This window comes from Orycteropus afer, unplaced genomic scaffold (genome assembly GCF_000298275.1).
Source record: "Orycteropus afer afer isolate SDZICR_OR568_19922 unplaced genomic scaffold, OryAfe1.0 scaffold00009, whole genome shotgun sequence".
Taxonomy (NCBI): domain Eukaryota; kingdom Metazoa; phylum Chordata; class Mammalia; order Tubulidentata; family Orycteropodidae; genus Orycteropus; species Orycteropus afer.
The window spans coordinates 6,134,143-6,149,376 of NW_006921596.1; the positions used below are offsets into that span (position 1 = coordinate 6,134,143).

General features: G+C 45.2%; 1 protein-coding gene across 1 annotated transcript in view; it reads right to left on the reverse strand.

Moving 5' to 3' along the window:
• Positions 1-9,060, reverse strand: part of MYLK3 (myosin light chain kinase 3) — a 48,442-nt gene extending 39,382 nt beyond the window's left edge. The window contains exons 1-3 of the mRNA XM_007947798.1: positions 8,584-9,060; positions 946-1,036; positions 29-160 (exon numbers count right to left, since the gene is read on the reverse strand). Coding sequence (XP_007945989.1) covers positions 29-160; positions 946-1,036; positions 8,584-9,060 — 700 coding nt within the window. The remainder of the gene's footprint in view (positions 1-28; positions 161-945; positions 1,037-8,583) is intronic.
• Between the last annotated feature and the right edge of the window lie 6,174 nt (positions 9,061-15,234).

The following is a 15,234-nucleotide window of genomic DNA, read 5'->3' on the forward strand; positions in this document are numbered from 1 at the left end:
AGCAGCAGGTGATCAGGTGGCATCTGGCCTTGGCCAGGAACTCCATCTCTTTGCCCTGGTGAGGGCCCTGCCTTGGTGGGGATCTCTGCTCCCATCCCTGAAGCATGGATGGGAGGCAGCTGCTTCACTATCCCCTCTGACAAGTTTGCCTTCTGGGTCTCTATAGGAAAAGAGACAAGATGAAAAGGGCCTCTTAAGAAGATCCCACTTGGAGGAATCTATCCCAAGGGTATCGCAAAGAACATGTACAAGGTCTTTTGGTGCATCCCTGTTCAGGATAGCCAAAGACTACACCCAACCTCAAAGGCCATCAGTAGGAGTTGTTGGCTAAACTGTAGTACATCCACACAATGGAGTATCACACAGCCATAAAAAAGGAAAAACTATTCTCTATACACTGCAATGAGGTAATCTCAGGATATACTGTAAGTGGAAGAGCAAGGTAGGGGAAACTGACGTATGCGTCTGTTAGTCTAAGAAGGGAGGGTGTGTGTGTGTGATATAATGTTTACAATAAAAAATAATGGAAAGATAAGACCAAAACTTTTTTAAGTGATTACATATCATGATGGAAGGAAACAGGGTACAGGGAACTAGGATAGAAGTTAGATTCTCTTAATTGACCTTGTTTTGTTAATTAGACTTAGAACCCATATTTTGTAAATATTTATAAAAATGAACCTATGAAAACTGAAAGCAAAGTGGCATAAATAAACGTGGGTATTCAGTGGGTAGCATAGTTTATATGCAGAGTATCTATTCCAAGTGGCTTTAAAACATAGCAGTTGACTGTCTCTCCCTCTAGTGGGATATACATAAATGAACAGGAGGAAAAACAGCTGCAATGATTTTCCAGTAATCACACTAGTGGTGATGGTGTTGCTGTTTTTATTCGGAAGCTCTTGTGTGTGTAAGGTGGGATAAAACAAGTGGGACCCCACTCACCTTCCCGCGGCCCCTTGATCTCGGCTTGCACGCCTCTCGTGCTCAGCACATGCTTTGGTTTTGCTCCTTTCTCTTCCACTTTCTCTTTGTTCTAAAACAACAACCATAAGAACTATCAGCATCATCAACATCATCATTGAGGCCATAAACAGTTGTTGAGCACCCGCCATGCACTTAAGATATACTTAGGTTAGTTCATGTAGTTTTACGATAATATTGTTGTTGTTGTTGTTAGCTGCTGTCAAGTCAGCCCAGGACGCATGGCAACCCCACATGCAATGAGATGGAACTGCTGTGACCCAAAGGGTTTTCACCGGCTGATTTTCAGAACTGGGTCACCAAGTCCTTCTTCCTAGTCTGTCTCAGTCTGGAAGTTCTACTGAGACCTGTTCAGCATCACAGCCACACACAGCCTCCACTGACATGTGAGTGGTCACTGTTTTTGAGGTGTGTTGGCCAGGAATCGAACCTGGGTGTCTCATATGGAAGGCAAGAATTCTACCACTGAACCACCAATGCCCTCAAATACCAATTGCTGTTGAGTCAATTCCAACCCATGGCAGCCCCTTATGTATTACAGTAGAGCTGTGCTTCGTAAGGTTCTCAGTGCTGGTTCTCAAAGTAAACTGCCAGGGCTTTCTTCCAAGGAGTCTCTGCCTGGACTCAAACATCACACCTTTGGGTTAGTAGACATTATCACTATTGTTTTAGAGGTAAAGACACTGACACTTTTGCAAGCTCATAAAACTTAAAAGAGGAGGAGTCCAGTTTCAAATCTGGAGCCTAAGCTCTTCCCAGTGCATCACGGTATTGACGGTGGGGGACTGACCCAGCCCTAACAGGGGGATTTCAAGAGACTGGACCTCAAAGGACTTAGCCTAGGGATGGAAAAGAAACTTAATCTTAAAATTCCAATTCTGATCAATTGGCTGAGGTTACTGGAGTGTGAGTTGAATTCTGAAGTCAACTAAATCCATGCTTGAAGGAAATTAATAAAGCCTGCTTTGCAGCTGGGGCCTTATGATGGCTTTTTTTACAGCATAGCAGTAGTATCTAGCAGAATAGACTCAGACTTTTTGAGTGTGACTCCTACGTTCACCCCTTGGCCAACATACTTCTCTGAGTCTCAGTTTCCTCATGTGTAAAATGGGGATAATAATATTATGTCCCTGTTAGATTATTGAAGGAGCCCTGGTGGCACAGTGGGTAAGGCATTTGAATGCTAACCCAAAGGTCAGCAGTTCAAACCCACCAGCTGCTCCATGGAAGGAAGATGAAGCAATCTACCTCTGTAAAGATTTACAGGCTTGGAAACCCAATGGGGATTGCTATGAGTCTAAATTGACTCTACAATAACGGCTTTGGTTTGGTTTGGGGTATGTTAATGAGAGGATACGGAGCTCTGGTTACGTAGTGCCTGAGGGCTTTAACTGCTAACCAGAAGTCTGGCGGTTCAAACCCACCAGCCACTCCTCGGAAGTAAGGTTGGGCAATCTACTTTTGTAGTGATACTGCCTTGGAAACCCAAGGAGGGGTCGCTATGAGTTGGGTCCGACTCGACGGCACATGACAACAACACACCATTGAGAGGATAGGATGAGTTGATATGTGAAATGTCCTGAGAGAGCTAAGTGCCCAGTAGCTCTGGTGATTTTGTCCTGCCTGAGACAAACAGCTGTCAGTGCTATATGTATAAGGACACCCAGCCGGTTACTGGCACTGAGAAACTCTCAGCAGCTCTTGGGTAATTCTGGCCGGTCCACACCCAGACCAGTGCCTACAGCTCATGCATTGACCCTGAAACAGTCCAGAGCACTGACCATGGTCCCAGCACAATTCCACAGCGAACCCTCAAACACGTATTTCCAAATGGACGAATCCCTGGCTGGGTGGCCCTGATGCTTCTGTGAGTATGGAGCCTTTGACCAGTAAAGCTCCTTGTCACAGCAGCATCCCAGAGCTCAGTCCAGGCCCCTTGGTCCCAAGTCACTCACCACCAAAGGGCCTTTCTCCTGGCTTTGCCACACACACACACACACAACACAGACATAAAACAAATCTGTTATCTTTGAGTCAGTTCCAACTCACGGCGACCCCATGTGTTACAGAGCAGAACCATGCTCTATGGCGTTTTCTTGGCTGTAACTTTATGGAAGCAGATCACCAGGCCTTTCTTCCACGGTGCAGCGGGATGGGTTCGAACAGCCAACCTTTAGATTAGTAGACAAGTGCAAACTGTTTGCACCACCCAGGGACATCTGGCTTTGCCACAAAGGAGTTTCACTAGCTGCCCTGAGGCCAAAGACGGTTGGAGATGCATCTTGTTTGGCTTTCACAGCATTTTTAAAATTTTAATTTTTACCAATACTTAAAATTTAGCAGATTTTACATTAAAATCCAAGGTTTCCTTCTGGGGTGATCGGTGTATACGTTTATTGAACCATATACTTAAAATGCATGTGTTGTTGTTGTTGTTATGTGCCATCGAGTCGGACCCGACTCATAGCGACCCCACCTTGGGTTTCCAAGGCAGTATCACTATGGAAGTAGATTGCCCCATCTTCCTTCCAAGGAGTGGCTGGTGGGTTTGAACCACCAGCCTTCTGGTCAGCAGTCAAGTGCCTTAGCCTCTATGCTACCAGAGCTATACATTATATGTATGTGCAGTTTATGTTATACAATCATACCTTAACAAAATTAATTAGAAAAAAGTTCTAGGTTCTCAGCTTTTCTTGATAAATCTGAAGATTTGGCAACTCTAGGCCACTATGGCTAAAATCTCTGTAACAGTTCCCTGTAAAATGGGGCATCAGCATCCTCCCTCTCCTTGACTCAAGGACTGAGTGGCCACTGTTTATCCTACACCATGCCACTTCTCTCAATCCTATTAGTACCTGCTCCATCCCTTGAATTCCAGAACATCAATCTTTGCCCTCTAAATGTAAGGACATAACACACGGAAAGCCCCTAGCACAGGGCCTGGCACGTGGTAGGCACTTAATAAATGAATTTAAGCTGCTGCTATCAAGGTCATCACCATCATCATCAATGTGACCTGGACTGCCTTGGCCTCTTTCCGAGTCTTAGTCCTGCCGCCTCCCCGTGGTTGAGGGAACTGGAGGTATTATCACCAGCCTCCTCCTGTTTCACCCCCTCCCACCCCCTGTAGAGAGGGACTTGCACACACTGTCCTTTGGCAGACCTTGTTGAGTTCAAAATGTCCTCTCTCCCTCTGTCTTTAAAGTACGCACATGTGCATGCACACATACGAACACAAAATACACACCACACAGAGCCGAGTTCTGGATCCAGAAGTCCTGAAGGCTCAACCTCCTGGTCCCTGCCTCAACCAGCATATCCAGAGGAAGTAGAAGAAACCCCAAACACCATTCAAGAGGGCCGATGTTGCCTGAACAACTTGGCTGGGATTGGGGCCTACTTCTGGGGGAGCTTCAGCTGGAGAGAGCACCTGACTTCTAGTAATCTAATTATTTTAACAACTAAATAAAGTGTCACTGCACACTTAGATGATCCAAGGAAGTCTTTCACAAAGTCCTGGCACAATTTTCAAATTTAACAGCCAGTGTTAGGATTTAATTCAACGCCACAAATGATTACCATGAAGATTGGGCAATCTACTTCCGTAGTGATACTGCCTTGGAAACCCAAGGATGGGTTGCTATGAGTCGGATCTGACTCAGCGGCAGCGAGTTTGGTTTTTTGGTTACTCTCAAAGCAGGCTTCTTGTTGTTATGGGCTGTCGAGTCGGACCTGACTCATAGCAACCCCTCCTTGGGTTTCCAAGGCAGTATCACTAAGGAAGTAGTCAGCCCCGACTCATAGCAACCCCTCCTTGGGTTTCCAAGGCAGTATCACTACGGAAGTAGATTGCCCCATCTTCCTTCTGAGGAGTGGCTGGTGGGTTTGAACCGCCAGCCCTCTGGTTAGCAGTCAAGTGCCTTAGGCACTAGCTACCAGAGCTCCCTAAGTAGGCTTAGGAGATGCAAAAACAGTCCCAGCATTCACACAGAGGGACAGACAGGGGTGCATAGTTGAGAAGGGCACAGGGAGGGGTAGACACAGGGACGGGAGGGGAGGAGAGTTTGTTACGGTCGGGGATGGTAATTGGGGGGTGAAATCAAATGCACATGAACTGTTGAATGTAAAAAAAATTTTGCTCTGTAAATATGCACCTAAAGCACAATTAAATTAGAAACAGTCTCCATAATGTGCAGTTTTCAGCACTGACAATGTGTTAAAAGCTGTGATTGTTTCTCAGTTCACTACCCAGTCTCAGGGCACCTCCTACACGACCAGCTCTTGCCTCAGTCCAGGGAGGAACGTAGAGGCCTCATGTCATAGGCCAATAAAGAGTTGACTGCATGGTTGCAAGACTAGACCCAAAGCTGCAGACAGCTGCTGATATGTGTATTATATTAAATACAAGGACCAGAAGAGATATTAATCAAATGCCAATGGAGCAGTATAAATAAGAAACGTTGCAAGGATTCAGAAAAGAGAAAGTTCTATGATGTTCCCCTGTCCAGAAGTGCCTAAGTATCTATAACATGTATGACAGCTTATTTCATTAATATATAAAGAGCTCTGACAAATCAATAAGAAAAGGGCCCAAGGTCAAAATAGAAAAGAGGGACAAGGACATGAGCAGGTAATCCACAAAAAAGCACAAAATGTTTTAAACTGATGAAAGAGGCACAATCTTATTTCTAGTAAAAGAAATGCAAATTAAAACCACAATGAGTTACTTCAGTCTATCTAGTTTGGGTATGTTTGAAATTTTCTATAGTAAAAAGTTTTAACATTTTTTATGAATTTTTAAAAAATTATACTTAAGAGACGTATAACCAATTGCAATGTATGGGTTTTATTTGGATCCTGATTCAAATAATGAAAATTTTTTTTTTTTTTTAAAAAAGGATAAAGCAATTAGTGAAATCTAGCATTATAAAATCATCATTCACTTTTGAACCACCAACCTTCTGGCTATCAGTCAAATGCCTTAGGCACTACACCACCAGAGCTTCCCATACTTTTGTGGTAGGATAATGATATTGTGATGGTGTTTTCAAAATGAGTTCTTATCTTTTATATTTATAGAAGAAATAATCAACGTCTCAGATTTTCTCCAAAATAATCTGGAGGGGGAAAGTGGGTGGGAAACAGATTGGTTGCCAGTTAATGATAATTGATGCTGGGGGATCACATCACAGTGTTCATTATGTTAATCTCTCTATTTTTATCTCTTTAATACTTTTCCTACTAAAACATTAAAATATATATATACAATAGTATCTTATTGTTCCTCCTTCAGAATCAAAAAGTGGAGCAACAAGCATTCCCATGTTACTAGTAGGAGACTGAACTGCAATGTTAGTCTTTGAAGGTGGGTTTGGCTCTATCCATACAAATTTACCCTTTGGCTTAGCATTTCCTCCTCTAAGAAGGCCTGCAGACAAACTCATATTTGTGTTCAAAGCCATATGTGGTGGTTATGTTTGTGTGTCAACTAGGTTGGGCCTGATTGAGTGGCTGGGCAGCTGGTGGTAGTTATTCCCCATGATGAGACTGGCAATCAGCTCCATAGTGGGATCTACCACAAGCAGCTGAGTAGCTGCCTTTGGGATGGGGTCTGCTTCCTGTATATAAGGAGCAGCCTTGGGAATGGTCTCTAGCCTATGGCACACTTGGGCCCTGTGTGTAGCCGTATCGTTGCTTAGCAGCCTGCTCTGCTCTGCCGACCTTGGGACTTACAATGGACTTAAGTCCATTGTAAACCACACGCCCTGCCGTGTGGCTTGGTAACATCGGGACTGTGCCTTTTTACTTGTCAACCTAGAAGTTTCTCAGCCTCAGCAGCCAGCAGCATCTGAGGGAAGAAACGCCTCTGGCTCCAGTGGGCCGGGAGCAGGAAGCAGAGCTGGACCCCAAGGTTGAGGGGCTTTCACCCAGCACCTAGAGCCTGGCACTTTGAACTTGGACTTAAAGCCTCCAAATTGTAAGAATAAACTCCTATTTGTTAAGGCCATCCCATTTGTGGTATATTCTTGTCAGAGCGGCACTAGGTAACCAGAACACCATACATCTATGGATATTCACTGCATCATTTATAATCGTTAAAGATGAGAAATAATACAAACAACAATTTAAGACTGGTTGGTAAATTAAAACATAACCCAGAAAATGGAATACTCTGCAAATATCACAAGAAAAAAGAACGAGGAAACTTTCTAGGTACAAATATGAAACAATGTTTAAAATATATTATGTAAAAAAAAAAAATCAGAGCCAACAATGTAAATAATAAATGAGTTAAGGCAAAGGGGGCAGCACCTATATGCACAGATTATCATAACTGGAAGGATTCATGGTAACCTGGGACCTATGGTTGCCTGGGAAAAGGGGCCTGGGGCCCAGGCAGGGGCACAAGGAGGCATGGAGTAGGAGGGAGACAAATGTTCTTTAAAAATGAAAAAAAAAACAACAGTTGCCCATCAAGTCAATTCCGACTCATGCTGGCCCGTGTGTGTCGGAGCAGAACCATGCTCCACTGGGTCTTCACCGGCTGGTTTTTCAGAAGGAGATCACCAAGCTTTTCATCTGAGGACCTCTCAGCTTCCGGTTGGCAGCCAAGTGTGTTAACCACTGCACTACCCAGCAACTCCAATATATGCCATACGTATAAGATTAATTTTTTAAAAAGCTGAGATTGGCTTTCAATGCAAGAGTGGAGCGTCACACACAGGGCAGGTAGAAGGGGTGGGGTGGGATTTCTGGCCTGGCTGTGGGTGGGGAGGCGACAAACTCTTTCAGCCTTGCCCCTGAAATCCTCAGGAGCTGACACAGAGTCAGCACAGACCCCTTCAGACCCCATCTTATCTCCTGCCAGAGGCTCATTGGTAACTGGAGGGATTTGCAATGGTGGCTCCAGCCCGTCTGAGGGTTGCTAAGTGGCTGACCACTTAGCCGTTTCCAAATAGGGTGTTGCCTCTCACCCACCTTCCATCTATCCTGCAGCCAAGCTTCCATTAGCCAGCAGGTTTGATTATGCAACCCTTGGGAACAGCGGCTCCCAGAAATGCCACCCTCCACCCCCAGCCTCCGGCTCTGCCTGTCAGCCTCCATGGGTCACTGTCAACACTCACATCCCCACAGGCAGCTGCACACTCCACCCACTCTGGGGCAGAGCACAAGGCTGGGGACAGGAAAGTGGGGGAAAGGGACAGATTTGGGTTTCTGAGTGGGGAAATCTTGTCAGGACAAACAGACTTCTCTCCACTTGTCTCCCATCGCAGGTGTGATGGAGCAGAAAGGGGCCCTTGGGAAAAAGAAGTCACAGGATGTCATGGAAACTTAACAGGTCTCCTCTTACTAATTGCCTATGTGTCCCCACTTTTGGGTTCCCTGGAGCTGCTTTCCTTTCCTTGGGCAAAGCAGGTCAATGTTGTCTGCAAACAGAGGCAGCCTCTCTTCCCCATCAACAGATCACACAGGAGGCACCAGAAGAGGACAACACCCCCAGCTCTCCTGAGACCAACTGTCCGGACCAGTCTCCCCACCCGGGCCTCTGGGCCTCCCTTCCAGCCAGAAGGGCACCAAGGCAGGGAAACAGCAACCAACCTCCTCGGGGCTTTCAGTCAGGCTTCCTTTCCTCCAGGGCACTCTCCCTTGCATGATGAAATCCACCACCTTCGAGTTCTGGAACACGGTCCCCAAAAAAGCAATGGCTTTGTCCACCGCCACCACCATCCTGTAGAGGGCTTCAAGTCTGGTGCTGTGCTGGGCCGCGTCCTGCCGCACGGCCCTCACCAGCACCAGGACCTCGGGGCTTCCTGCCTGAGGGTCAGCTGGGGGAGCGCTGCCCACCTGAGCCACTCCCAGTGCTTGGGAGGCCTCCAATCTGTGAAGGCCTTGCTCTAAGTGGCCCAAGCCACGGCACACACACTGCAGCTTCTCCGAGACATCTTCTTGAAAATGCAAGAGCTTGTCGACCTTCTCATTCAGCCTGTTGAGCTCTTTGTTCATGGTATTTAGACCAGCCTTGCCCAGCACTGGCAGCTCCTGGGACCCCAAACCCTCCCTGGGGGCTCCTGACATCCCGTTGCAGGCTTGAAAAGGACGGAGAATTGGAAGAACCACAGATGCCGGGTTTTCACTTCCTCAGTGGTATCTGGAAATTCATTGTCCTGGGAAGCTAACGGCTTCACCCCACAGTGCCAACCACACAGTCGCCCGGTCGCTTGGGGAGCCCAGAGGAACAGGTCCTCTCTTGCCTTGCTTATCTCCCACTCTGCCATGCTGTGAGTGGCAGGCTGGGTTTGGCTCAAGCCCTTCTCCTTGGGCCCCTCTGACATCATGACAGCATTTAACATTCCTCTCTGAGAGGCTGCTGATGGGTAAATATTTTAAGAATCTGCCCAAGGCAGGCAGAGGGTCTTGTGGCTGAAGCTGAAGGTTAAAAACAAGGAGACTTTTAGGGAACTACCTGTCAGCCAGATGCCAAAGAGAGACTCTTGGGGCTCCAGGACAGGTAAGACCTTAGAGGCCCAAAGCATTGACTAGCAGAGGGGCCCCACCTATCACACACATATTATTCACAAGCAAGACCAAGACAGAAGGAAATGTGAGGCTGTTCAAAACAGTTCTGATTTTTTTCCATGATGAAAATTTTTATGCTTTTGGAAATTAAATTTTTGGTGTCCTTGCTTGGTTGGTGCTCTAAACGTGTTTAGGCTGCCTGTGGGGTGAGTCTCCAAGTCCCTCCCCACACAGGGCCCTCAGTCACTAGTCACTTGTACCTAAAAATACAACGGAGGGACAATGGCCCAGGCTACTCACCAAGTGCCATCTTACAGATCACATTTTTTGTAGAGCCCTCTGAGGAAAACTTACCAGCCATCGTCTGTTGTCCTCAGTAATGACCGCACAGGTATCAAGATCTTTTTAATTTTTATTGTGGTGAAAACATACACAACAAGACATTCACCAACGTAACAACTTCCCCATTTATAGCTCAGGGATGTTGATGACATTTTTCATGTTGTGCCACCATTATTGCTCTCCTTTTCCAAAATATTCCATCACCATTTGCATAAACTCAATGCCCCCAACAAAAGCTTCTCCCTCCCCCCCCACCCCTGGTAACCACTAATAATGTTTGGGGTGTGTGTGTGTGTGTGTGTGTATGTATACATATATAATTTTTTCCCCCTCCCACCCCTGGTAACCAACAAAGAAAGTTTCCTTCCATATATAAACCTTTCCTTGACTTTTTACAATAGTGGACTAATACAATATTTGTCCTTCTGTCATTGACTTATTCCACTCAGCATAATGTCTTCCAAATTCATCCATATTATGCAGTGTTTTGCAGATTCTACACGATTCTTTAGGGTTGTATAACATTTCATTGTGTGTATGTACCACACAGCTGATTTATCCATTCCTTGGTGAATAGGCACTTAGGTTGTTTCTTTGCTATTGTGAACTGAAGCACCATTTCCTAAACTGAAACAGACTCAGACCCTAGAGAGCAATTCATCCTGTGGTTTCCAAACTTTTCAGCTTTGGGAATTGTTGGTTCAAATGAAACATTTTACAGAAGCATAAACAAAGCAGACAGAAGCCGAGATGCTCAGGTTGATGCTGAGGTAGGGCACAAGGGGGCGCCAGAGAACTCTGAGGTTGCTGCAAACACCATTTTCATCCAGCCCCTCATCTGGAAGAAGCAAAGCCCAGAGAGGGAAATTGGTCCAAGGGCACCCAGCCTTGTGGACTCTTGAAAATGGTGATGGTTCAGGGACAGTGCTGGCACCAAGGTGTGTGTGTGGAGTGTGTTTGTCTTTTAATGTCCCCATAAATCTCCGCCAGTCCAAACAAAGCCAATTATGATAATAAACTTTGACCTAGAAATTTGACATCTAAAATCATCTTTAGATCATTTTGCTATTTTAAGTCATAGGTAACTGTGATGGTTAATTTTATGCATTAATCTGGTTGGGCTATGGTGTCGTTATTTGGTCAAACACTAATCTAGATGCCTCTATGAAGTATTTACATGTGATTAAATCAGTTGGCTTTAAGTAAAGCAGGTTACTCTCCATAATGTAGGTGGGCCTCACCCAATCAGGTGAAAATCTTAAAAGTAAAACTGGAGGCTTTCTGAGGAAGCATTCTGCTTCCAGACTATCAAGAAACATCCCGCCAGAATTCCCTTTTCTCCCCTACCACATGACCTCCCAATTTTGGGACATAGAACTGCCAGAATTTCCAACCTATCTGACAGATTTTAAACATAAGACTACTGGAATTTCCATCCTGTTGCCTGACTTTTGGATTTTGGACTCACTAGCCCCACAATTGAATGAGCCAATTCCTTAAAGTAAAAAGTAATAATAAATGAGTGTGTAATAATAAATACTACAACATCTCATTTTAAAATGACACACACACATATATGATTGTGCTTCTCTATCGAACCTTAAGACAGTAACTTATAAAAACAGCATGCTTGCTATGCAAATACAGCTTGACCGCAAGCACGTCCTGTGTCCAGATAGCTGCCCCAATGCAGCTCTTACAGAAATCCAAACCCATTTCTGGGGGATGTGGAACAATAAAGGTTGAGTTTATAAACCCCCTCCCTTTTTGCCTAACCACTGTCAGCTTGTGCTCAACCACTCTCTTAGCTTGTACTTAATCATCGTGTGTTTCAGGAACCAGGAAGATAGGAGGCTTAGGAAATTACAAGAACTAATTTTAGCAAGCTTTGGTCCCCATGCATGCTCAGTAAAGAGGACTGCGTCCCTTGGATGACCCTCCAGGAACATAGGTGCTGTCAGAAGACCAGAAGGAACCAAAGTGCAGCAACCTAAAGTTCAGGGAAGGTCATCAGAAGCAAAGGGTCCGAAGCCCAGTTCCTGTCCAAAAGAAGTCCCCGCCTTGCTTGAATATGCGTTAGATTTCCCAGAAAATTGTTGAATATGTATAATTTCTTTATTTCTGACTCCTATAAATGGGGACTCAAGCTCTGGCTTGGGAGGCAGATTTGGGCAAGTTCCCTGGCTCCCTGATATATTGCACCTCAATATATTGCCTTTCTTTCACCCAAACTCTGGCGCAGAGTAGATTGCCTCCTTTGCACATCAGACAAGACCCCTTGTTCTGTATCAGACACAGCCCTGGTGTCTCTGACGGAATAGCTTGGAGCATGCTCAAAAGGGCACCCGTCTGTCAGGCTCACTGTGGTTTAAAACACACAAACTAACTCTCCTTGGGGAAGGTAGTTTGGGAAACGCCTCATGCTCCAGCCCCTCTTGGGGATTCATGTTCACCTCAGCAGGACGTCGCCTGCCACAGAAAAGAAACAGGCATCTGACTAGGGAATCGCTCCTTCCCATTCACTTCACGCTTAGTACTTTGCTGTGCAAAGAGAATCCCTTGCGTCAGACTTTGGGAAATTGCTCCCTCAAGAAATCTCTGGAAATCTCACACCCAGCTCAATGCCTCTCCTGCAGTAGGTATGGATGCTTTTAGTGAATGAAGGCCCCACCAATCTAAAAAGTCAGACTTCAGTCTCTGGGATAGACATCCCATCAAAGGTACATACCACAGGCTGCTTCATTATTGCCACTGCTAGAGAGAGCTAAGCAAGGACGCCCAGGCAAATTCTTGTTAACAAAGCCTGGAAAGATATCTTAAAAATACAGAAAAGCCCAGGGAAACAACCAAATACTCCAGACACATTATATACCAGTCAAGCCAACTCTAACTCATGGCAACTCCATGTTGTCAGAGTAAAACTATCCTCCACAGAGTTTTTAATGGCTGATTTTTTGAAAGTAGAAAAGTAGATCTTTCTTCAAAGGTCCCTCTGGGTAGACTTGAACTGCCAATCTTTCAGTTAGCAGCCATCAGTTTCACCACCCAGGGACTCCCCAGATATATTAAGAAATAAGTATCTATATCAAACACTAGTTTAAATTTTTTGTAAATTCATATATATGTGTGTGTGTGTGTGTGTGTGTGTGTGTGTGTATGATTGTGTTTCTCTATGGAACCCTAAGACAGAAACAGCGTGCTTGCTATGCAAATACAGCTTGACCGCAAACACGCAAACAGCCTCCTTTAAGCATTTCCCACAAAGAAGGCTGCCATGTTGGCTGTTCCTGAACCACCTCGAAGCTCCCAAAGGGCAGGAATGGTGCCAGACTCCCCTTTGAGCCTGGCATATTCAATACCGCATCAAAGGAACAGGCCATGGCAGGAAGCAAGAGGGTGCGTTGACAGTGGTAGGACTTTTGAAGAAGGGGGCAGACAAGGCTGGGGTTTCTAGAACAATCAGAAGTACAGGGAAGGAATTCTGACAATTCCCAGAAGTAAGCTCCGGCAACCTTTGTGAGAAAGCTCAGAACACACCACCAGAAAAAGTCCTTGAGGCTTCTCTGATGAAAAAGAATAGCCAGGAAGACTGCTTTTGTTTTTCTGCCGATAAGAGACTTGAGTTTACCAGCAGATGGGTTCCCCGAGGGCCAGTGCCTGACTTCTCTCCAACTTTCTCTGATGTAAAGGCTCAGTAAGTACCATAGCCTCTCTCCATTCACTCCAACTCTCTCCAACTCTTTTGGGGCAATGGTACCTACAAGAAGATAAGAGAAGCATTCCACCCCCCAAGTCAGAAGAGTACAAACCAGAGAGGAGGCAGCCATGCTAAGTTGGCACAGTGTAGTAAACCCAATAACACCTCATCTCTCCTGGGTGAGGACAGGGAAATTGATCCACTCCAGGAAAACACCGGCTGACTTCTGTTTGTCAACCTGCACTGAACCCCAAGACTCTTCCTGGTCTTTCTGGTGACTTGACAGGGTCTGGGTTCATGTAGTAGAAATACTACAACATCTCATTTTAAAATGACATCAAGATTCTGGCTCAAGTTGAAAGATTAACCCCCACATTTATCTTCTTCCTCTCCAGAGACCTCAATAAAATTATTGTAAAGGAAAACAAAAAAATAGATACTCTCAATGACAAGGAAGATGAAAGAAGAGTCATTGGAATGAGTGTTGACAATGAGAAGACAGAAAGCTGTCAGAAAAAAATGTAACTAGAGAAGCAAGAGAGAAAACCACAGCCAACTTTCCCTACAGAACCCTAGAGAGGACTTGGAACCCTGAGACCTTGGGTAGGAAAAGGAGAGAGCAGAAATGGAAGGATAAAGAATCAATTCCAAAACAATGGCTCTTCTCCTTCCCTATACCTCCGCATAGAATGGACATAACCAGCAGACCCCCAAACCCTCACAGGAGATCAGAGGACTGTTTCTGGGGAAATCCAATGGTCCACAATAAAATAAATCTATGTACTGGCTTTGGTGGTGTTCCCCAGGGAGCTGCCCTTGTGATCACCTCAACAAAGCCAATCAGTCAAGAAGCCCCAACCACCCACCCAATTTTTAGTGCCATATTCTTAACTATGCACATAAAATATCACTAAGTATTTGAAGAAAGCCCCTAAGATGAAAAGGGAAGACAGTAACAAGTAAACAAAGATGTAATCCTGGAGGAAACAAAGAAAATAGGGACATAGATGAAAGCTTCAGAAAGTGTCTCATTAGTAGCCACAAAACATGTGAAAAGCTGTTCCATCCATTAAAAAAAAAAAAAAAAAAAAACAGAGGATGCTATGGAAAAAGAAAGCTCTTGGAAATTAAAAGAGGAACTCTGGTGGTGCAGTGCCTAAGGTATTTGACAGCTAACCAGATGGTTGGCAGTTCAAATCCACCAGCTGCTCCATGTAAGGAAGATGGTGCAATCTACTTCTGTAAAGATTTACCACCTTGGAAACCCAGTGGGGGTCGCTGTGAATCAGAACTGCCACGATGGTAATGAGTTTGAGGAAATTGAAAACATGAATATGAAAAAATTTTAAAAATCCAACATACACACTGCCGTCAAGTCAGATCCGACTCCGAGCAACCTCTCCTTGGGTTTCTGAGGCAGTATCACTACGGAAGTAGATTGCCCAACCTTCCTTCTGAGAAGTGGTTGGTGGGTTTGAACTGCCAGACTTCTGGTTAACAGTCAAATGCCTAAGACACTATGCCACCAAAGCTCCCAGAGCAAGAGCTGTGTCCCTGGGGGGGCTTGAACCACCAACCTTCTGGTTAACAGCTAAACACACTAACCAATTGCACCACAGAGACAGTCGGAAGGCACTCAAAATACGACTGGGAAAGAGCTGCTTCTTCAGAGTAGAACCAACCTTAATGATACT